General features: G+C 49.6%; 2 protein-coding genes across 2 annotated transcripts in view; both read right to left on the bottom strand.

Moving 5' to 3' along the window:
• The window catches only part of TTC36 (tetratricopeptide repeat domain 36), a 1,073-nt gene extending 606 nt beyond the window's left edge, over nucleotides 1–467 (bottom strand). Inside the window, exons 1-2 of the mRNA XM_008637055.2 lie at nucleotides 312–467; nucleotides 3–67 (exon numbers count right to left, since the gene is read on the bottom strand). Coding sequence (XP_008635277.1) covers nucleotides 3–67; nucleotides 312–420 — 174 coding nt within the window. The 5' untranslated portion in view covers nucleotides 421–467. The remainder of the gene's footprint in view (nucleotides 1–2; nucleotides 68–311) is intronic.
• A 232-nt stretch (nucleotides 468–699) lies between these two features.
• Nucleotides 700–7,962, bottom strand: part of KMT2A (lysine methyltransferase 2A) — a 35,623-nt gene continuing 28,360 nt past the window's right edge. The window contains 7 exon segments of the mRNA XM_017738423.1: nucleotides 700–5,013; nucleotides 5,363–5,492; nucleotides 5,820–5,903; nucleotides 6,340–6,447; nucleotides 6,835–7,009; nucleotides 7,271–7,345; nucleotides 7,870–7,962. The exon segment at nucleotides 7,870–7,962 is cut by the window's right edge and continues 12 nt beyond it. Of these exon segments, the coding sequence (XP_017593912.1) occupies nucleotides 4,738–5,013; nucleotides 5,363–5,492; nucleotides 5,820–5,903; nucleotides 6,340–6,447; nucleotides 6,835–7,009; nucleotides 7,271–7,345; nucleotides 7,870–7,962 (941 nt within the window). The 3' untranslated portion in view covers nucleotides 700–4,737.

Here is a 7,962-nt window from a genome sequence, read left to right as displayed (position 1 = left end):
GCCACAGAAACCCCCTGCAGCTCCAGCTCCCGGACTTGATCCAGCAGCTCCAATGGAAAAGCTTCCACTATTGCAGTGTAAAGGGGAGACCTTGACTGGGAAGCGGTGGCACCAGGACACCCCACGAGGCTCAGTCCCACTGCCACCCTACACTCCCTGTCCAGGAAGGGAACAGACACACGCAGGGTGCCCATGTCCAGCCTCAAGCAGGCACTGCTCCCAGCCTGCAGAGCCGCCTTCCCTGCCTGCCTGCTTGCCCCATGGGGACCCTGCTGCCAATTCCAACGAGAACCTGGTGCAGCATCACTGACCTTCATCCTGGACATCGTCCTCCTCCTCATCCAACCCTGGGATATCCCCAAAAGGGGTGCTGGGGTTAAAGATGGTCTGCAGGACAGCCCTGTCATTCGCCGTGGCCATGGTGCTCTCTGTGAGGGGGCTGCAGGCACAAGCAGGCTGCCACGGCCCGGTTAATGTTCACCCTGCCTCATCCTATCGCAGCCTGGGTGTGAGGCCCCACCACCTGGCCAGTGCCCCCAGACAGTGGCCCAAGGTGACCCACACACACTCGAGCCGAGGGCTCCTCAATGAACACCCTGTGCAGTCCTTGGTGCTGGCCAGGGGATCCCATGCCTTGTGAGTGTCCTGGAGAAACAGCAGCTCTTCAGTTCTCAAGAAGAAATGGAGAGAGCCCTCTGCAGCAATAAACTTGACATGTTTATTAATTAAACTATCACTTAAATAAAAAAAAGTGCATAGAAAATAAACATGTTTAAAAACTCCTTTTTTTGTTTTTTTTTTTGTTTTTTTGTTTTTTTTTTTACAACTATGTACACTTTTTATTTTTACATTCAGTCTTTTGCAGAGCTTTCAGCATTTTTTTTAACTATTAAAGTATTTCCTTCTTCCCTGTGGCAGGGAGTTAACACTGATGTACTTTAGACACATTTCCTCTTAAAAAAAAAAAAAACAAACAAACAAACCAAACAAAACAACAAAAAACCCCAAACAGCCAGAAGATTGGAAGAACACAAGAAAAAAAAGGTTTTGTTATACATGATAAGTTGTCAAGAAATGTATTTCTAGAACATAACCTTGCCTTTGCAGAGCTTTTTTTTTTCCTTTTTTTTTTTTTTTTTTTGAAACAATTATTCACCTACCTGTAGTTACTAAAGAGACTGTAAGTTCAATAAAAGAAACACCACAAGTATAGTTCTCGGCTGATAGACAAAGCTACTGTACCTTGTTAAAAAGATACCAGGAAAGCACAGAGCACATTTTTCCCTATATGTAGGTGGTACCCCAACATTCATAACCAAAATGAGAGGAAGGAAAGGAAGAAACCAAGTTGTACAAGTACTGACTGTAACAAGAAGGGCCAGGAAAGGCCGAGCCGCCCGCTCCCAGCTCCCGGCCCTGGCTGCCGGTGGGAATGTGGAGCAAGGCCTTCCCGGAGCCGTGAGCAACTGTAACACAATCCTTATCTATAGTGTTAAGAGAATTAAAAGCCATGAACCGATACTGAACTAGGCTTCATTACACGGTGCATTACTATATTAGTTCCTATATATATTGTATTTATAGTTATAAAAAAATTTGCAGGTGTCGGGAGTGGACCAGTGTATGGGTGAATGGCATGATTCTGCACAGACCGTCCTGTTGAAGAACCCGGTATTGCTTTGAAATGAAAGAAAACCAGAAAGAAAAGATACCCAGCCCTTTGCAATGACCCGCTTCTCCTTTAAAAAAAACATGTCGGTTTGTACAAAAAAAACCAAAAACGCCCTAAGGTTCCTTTTTTAGTATTTTCAGATACCATGATCTGCGTCAGTCCTTAGAAAATATACATTCATACACGGGGAGCTGGGTGCTCCTGGCCAGCCCAGGCTGAGGATGGGCGGGCTCAGCTGCCCTGGTTGCCCCAGCCCTGCTGCCACTTGCCCCACGGGCCCAGGCTGGCCATGGCGGGCGCAGCTCCCTGGGGGTACACAGACAGTTTCACTGGCCACAGCGGCTCCTGCCAAGGCAGCCGCAACGGGAATAGCAGCAAAGCAGGCAGCCCGCCGGCTCGGCTGGTCCCGGCGGGAGGAGGTTGCCTGGCACTTGGATCCTGGGGGACTCCTGAGACACAGCGCTCCCCCCGACCCTCCTTCCCACTTCTCCCCATGGGGGGTGGCTCTGGGCAGCGCTTCCCAGTGGAGCCTCCTCCCGCAGCCAGGAAATCGGGAGGCGGCAGCAGCGCAGGGGTGAGAAAGCACGGCGTAGCGGAGCTCTGGGATAAACTCAGGGGCTTTGCCATGGCGAGGGCTGTGCCCCCACCCTGCATCAGAAATGGAAGGAAAAGGGCCAAGAGCAGCTGTGCCCAGGGCCGAGATCCCCCAGGTGGGCACTCTCTGGGCTCCCCAAGGTATGTGCGTTCCCAAACTGTCAGTGCATCAAATCATCTCAGTAACAAATGCAGCGTCAATGTGACTTCGTTTTCAACAGTTACCCACAAATAATCCTCACACAGTGCAATAACAAAAGGAAATCGGCAGGTTCCGAACCTCCCGAGCGCTGCTTTTCCTTCTCAGGGCAGAGGAAGAAGTCTCAAGACCAGAGAGGTGTGGATTGGGGATGCCCCTCTGAGAGACCTGGGGAGTCAGCAGGCACTCCCAGTCCCTTCCCCACCAACTGCTGGTGCCAGTTCAGAGCAGCCCTCGGATATGTCGGCTCCAGGAAGAGAGGCTCCCGTATCAACTGCAACCTAACCAAAAGGAAAACTCAGAAAAGCAAGGGTGCTTTCTGCTTTCCTTTCTACGCAGAAAAACCCATCTGCCTTTGGGGGATAGACTGTGGGAGGAAGTGCGTGTCTCAGACTGGCCTCGCAGCAGAGAGGTATCGAGGATCAGGTCTCATCCTATCTTGTTTTTCCTTTTTAAACCCTTGCAGGATGCCAGTGCAGGCAAGGCAGAATCAAACTTTCTGCCCGAGTCACACATTCTCCTCCCACAGAGCCAAACTCATACCATGCTGGGCAGCTCTCCCTCCTGCCCCTGTCCTTACGGGCAAATACAGTTTAAGGTCCAGCCAACCCTCCTGGAGACAGTTACTGAAGTCAAAAAGGCAGAACAAGAGTAGAAAACAAAACTAAAGCAACCCCCCCACTGGAGAAAGGCTCAGACTGTGTCCAGCCAGGTATTTCCTAGAACCGTCCTATGAAAATAAAAAAAATCATTAAAAAGAGATTCTCTTAAATTAGGATAATACCACTGTAAAAAGCCTCGTCATAAGTGCTTTCCCCTATGAAGTGCTTCTCATAGAAAAATATACAAAATATATTTACATTTATAAAACCTTAAATACTAAACTGTAAACAGAACAGAGCAGAATCCAATGTTGTCACTGTCAGGCTTGGGTCTCTCACCTCTCTCTCTGGTTTTGCTCTGAGGCACAGGGCAGACCCCATGGGAAGGAGGACTCACACTGCTCCAACCAGGATGGTGGTGTCCCTCAACTTGCTCAGACCTGGCCTGGTTCCTCGTCCACTGCGCCAATGCCTCACGCATTTCCTGTAAGTTAGGGGATGCTGGGCGGACGAGGCCGGCTGGTGCTTGGCCTTGCCTTTGCAGAGAACTTTGGCTCTGTTTTGGTGCCCTTGCTGTGTCTTCTGGGGAATGCAACATGACTACACCCAGACGACTGACCATGACAGGCACCAGCCTGCAGGGTCACTCTCCTGCCTGCCTCCCACAGCCTTCGGACACTGTGGCACGGCGGAGCAGAGCGGGTGCCTCCACACCAGTCCTCCCTAGTTCCTGCTCTGCAACAGTGTGCAGCCAAGGCTGAGGCTGGCTCGCACTCCCCCTCTCTCCCTAGACTTCTGCCCGGTTCCTTGGGACACCACTGGCTGGCTGCGCCAGCAGCTCACTGGGCAGAGGGGGAAGCCAGCTACTGGAGACAGGACCCAGAGGACCACTTCCCTCCCACATGGCTACAGAGGGAGGGCGTTGGTAAACGGGAGCCTTTGCTGGCAAAGACTTACAGTGCCCCAACTGTTGGCACAAGCCCTCTCTTCTTGCCAAAGAATGCCAGGAGTTCCCCTACTCTCAGGCAGGGATTTCAGAGCAAGATGCCAGCAGAACTCTTCTTGTGTCTAGTTGTGGGCTGCTCTGTTCCACTCTCCTCATGAGCAGCCAAGCCAGCCCCCTGCGCCACAGAGCCCTGCGCAGGCAGCACACCTACTCCCACTCACACATAGTGTTTTGCAGACATGCAGTTCCAGGGGGTCATTGGTGAGGCACAGCTCTTCTCCCCAGGAGGCAAGCTCAAATACTGCGCTACCCAACCACCGACTCAGCCCTCGGAAGCAGAGCTTTGAGCCAGGAGACAGAGAGGGACACGACCCATGACTGCTGCCCCGCGCCTGGGCCTGGGGTGACCTCCCCCCCCTCCCACTCATTAGCCCCACGCTGAGAAACAAATATGGGGGCAGGGGGAAATGAGAATAGCAAAAACATAACCACGCTGAGGATCTTCTCCAGCCGCCCACGTCTCTCACAAGGGTGAGTGTGCACATGCGAGACATGAAGATGTGGACTCGGACAAACACAGCCGCCAGTCTCAGGTCCCTGAGCCCAGCCCATCTTCACTCCTGCTTCTGGCCTCTCTGTCCCATCCGAGCGGCCAGGGAGGGGCTCACTCGAAGCTTTGGTTCATCCCAGGCCCTGCAGGGCTCACTTGCAGCTGATGGAAGTTCTAGTTTAAAAACTTCCTACATTTCTTGGCACCGCAGTTACAGGGCAGTTTGTTGCTGGCGTCTTCAATGGGGAACTTGTAGTCATAGGTGAGCTCTTCCCCTCTGTAGATTTTGCGCATGGCAAAGATGACAATGTGTTTCTGGCCATCGATGTTGATGACCCGGGAGTAGCAGTTGGGCTCGCAGGAGTGGTTGATGAAGCGGGCCGCATTCCCGTGCATGGTGGCATCCACCACTTCAGAGTCATCAATGCGGAACATGTAGCACCCGATGCCCTGTGCAGGGAGGACAGAGGAGTGTTAGCGCAGGCAGGGCAGCACAGCCACCCCAGCAGACAGCCCAGCTCTGAGGGAGCTCTGCAGCCTCTCTCCACCAGGCCTCACACACTCCTGCCTGAATCCTTTCATGCCCGCATTCACTGAGACTAATTTGAGACCCTGCCCAGACCACAGAAGGAAATGAGAAGTGCCTCTAAAGCTCCAGCAAAAATGAAAATAGCCCAAATTTGTCATCCCAATTTCTGATGTTCCCAACAGAATTTTCATACAGGCCTGTCCTACCTTCACAGCCACTTTCTAGCTCTCCCAAACTCTTTAAGAACATCTACAAAAGCCCAAAACTCACCTTACTGTCGTAGTATTTCTCTCGTTTGTCAGTGAGGATGGAGCGAATGACATTGCCTGAATATTCTATCACCATCTCACCTGCATCGATGTTCCTTTTGCAGAACAGACCCCGGCCATGGATAGGAGACCTAAAATGCAACAAGAAAAGTGAATTATTTCAAATGAGACAAGCAAAACTCAAGAGCATCAGATTGCAAAGGCTGCAGAAAGCAGGCTATTTGTGACAAGGACCACCGTGGTACTGTTAACCCTTCTCTAAGGGAACACTAACAAGAACACCAGCAGGTCACTCTGCCCACATCTGAGCTATTGCCAAGGTAAATCCAGGGAGAAGGAAGAAGGAAAAAGCCCCAAGCCTGCTTTTCCCCCTCAATTTTGCAGTCTGGCTTCACAGAGGGTTGCCAGTTTCCACCTTCCCCTATCCTATAGGCAATGGTACCAGAGCAAAACCGTACCTGTAGACACCAACTGCCTCCTTCGAGGTCTTCTTCAAGTGCCGGAAGCGCATGGGCATTGGCAGATCCATACTGGTCGCTCTCCTAGAACAAAGAGGCACTGCTAAGTGACGACCTGCATTTGAGACTCTGTGCCATCTATTAACTGGGGCACTTTCCAAGATGGAGTAATTTATACACTGTGACACTGCAGCCTACAGAGAACACAATCAAAATTAATGCAGTGTTTTCATATACATATATGTAAAAGGATCATTTCCTCCCTTTCCTCCTCAAATTCTCATCAGATTGTTTTACATTAGCAAGGAAAAGAAGCATTTGAAGGCAGACTGGTCTGGCGGTCACCTTCAGCTGTCACCTCTCTTGTTATTGCAGGAGTCACCTCTATGTCTGGCAGTGCTTGGCAGCTTTCAAGGTTTACACACCCCTCAAAGCACGCAACCCTTACCTGAGCCAAATCTGCTCGTTTTAACACCCCAACACTATTTTCCCCTTTGAACCTTTACGCCCTGCTGCGTACCGGGCTGATTTCAGCTGCACTTCTTCCTCTTCCTCGTCATGCGGGTTGTATTCTGGTGGCTGTCGGTGTTTAGAAGCCAAGAAATTAAACATATCAAATGCAGATTTCCTGCAATTTAGAGAGACCAAAGGGAGTTTGTTTTACTGTCTGAAAATAAACATGTGGTTGCCACAACAGTCTGATGTGTTTACTGCCTCACACCTTGCCTGCTCTGTCCTCTCTTACAGCCCCTGCACATCAGGGTAGGCACAGCAGGTTCTGACAACCTCCTGTAATAGCCCCAGCCAGGAAAGCTTTGTTAAGCCAAGGGCCACAAAGTGGCACAGGACAATGCGCAGACTTCGAAGATGCCAAATGGTTGATTTTCATGTGCCAGCTGTTAACATTTAACTGAGAGCTTTAGTGCTGCTGAGATTTGTTGCTTCTGTCCTGCCACAGCATTAGTTATAGAGCCAAAGGGCTGTTAACCCCAATACCAACAAGGCTCACACTTGCCTCAGGTGGACTTCGGCCCGAGCAGAGCCATGTGGGTTCAAAGGAGGTTCATTGGCCTCCTCTGGCTTGTGAAATCTGAACTTGTAGTTGTGGCAGTGCTTCGCTCCATACAGCTGCTCAATCAGGAACACAACAGTATCATGGATAATCCCCAACATCCTCAAACCATTCACACCTGGAACAAGAAATAGAGCACAACAAACACTAACTATCAATGCAGACTTAGAGCAGGAAGATACAGCAGCTTGTCACAAAGAGCTGGGACACCACACTGCTGTCACAGCAGCTCTGTATTAGCTATTGCATTCTATGCGAGAGTTTCTAATCCTTCCATTACCCTCCATAAAGCACGCAGCAGGTTAACTGGAACTATTAAGACGCTAAGACCCTCACAGAAAGATCTGTTTGCTCTCCTGCGTTCAGCAGAGGGTGTTACCTGCAAAGGACAGCTGCTTCAGGCGGGCGTTGGAACGGGCCTCTTGCACCTTGTCAGTCAGCGACTTCCAGGCATCTGCAGCACACACACAGGTGACAAACAGTGACAGGGTATCCAAGTGCTGGGATACTCATATTTAAACAAACTAATTGGAGAATATGAAGTTTGCAACTTTCCATAGGCCATAAATTAAGATCTTTGGATCCAGTTGCTTTAATTCTCTTGAAAAGTCACATTGGCATAAGGGAAGGCAGGGTATTCAGCAATTAAAAAGTCTGGACACCCAATACTCCACTGTGTGATCCACATTGCCTATTTCTTGACAAACTATGGTTCAACATCATTGGTCAATTGATAAAACAAAATGGGTCAGTGATATACATTCCACTGAATATATTATGTTGCAAAAAAAGAAGAAAAAGAATAGAATCCAGGCATTATCAGGAACTAGGATTGTTCTAGGGCTGCAAAACAAGAGATTTCTCTCTCTCTTTTTTAAAAATCTATAAATAAAGCAAATAAGAGGTTCTCAGAAGTAATAATTTTACTTCTAGTAAGGACAGGTAAAACCAGTACAACCAATACTGCACGGTTCTCACCTTCAATGCTTTCTGCGCAGATCTGAAAGCCATCATCACTAGAGATCTCAAAAACCAAACCTTTTTTTGGTTTCTTCTCACCAAGACACTCTT

This window comes from Corvus brachyrhynchos, unplaced genomic scaffold, assembly GCF_000691975.1.
Source record: "Corvus brachyrhynchos isolate BGI_N302 unplaced genomic scaffold, ASM69197v1 scaffold46, whole genome shotgun sequence".
Classification (NCBI taxonomy): Eukaryota; Metazoa; Chordata; class Aves; order Passeriformes; family Corvidae; genus Corvus; species Corvus brachyrhynchos.
The sequence above is the reverse complement of the archived record's forward strand: the minus strand, read 5'-3'. Positions and strand labels throughout refer to the sequence as shown.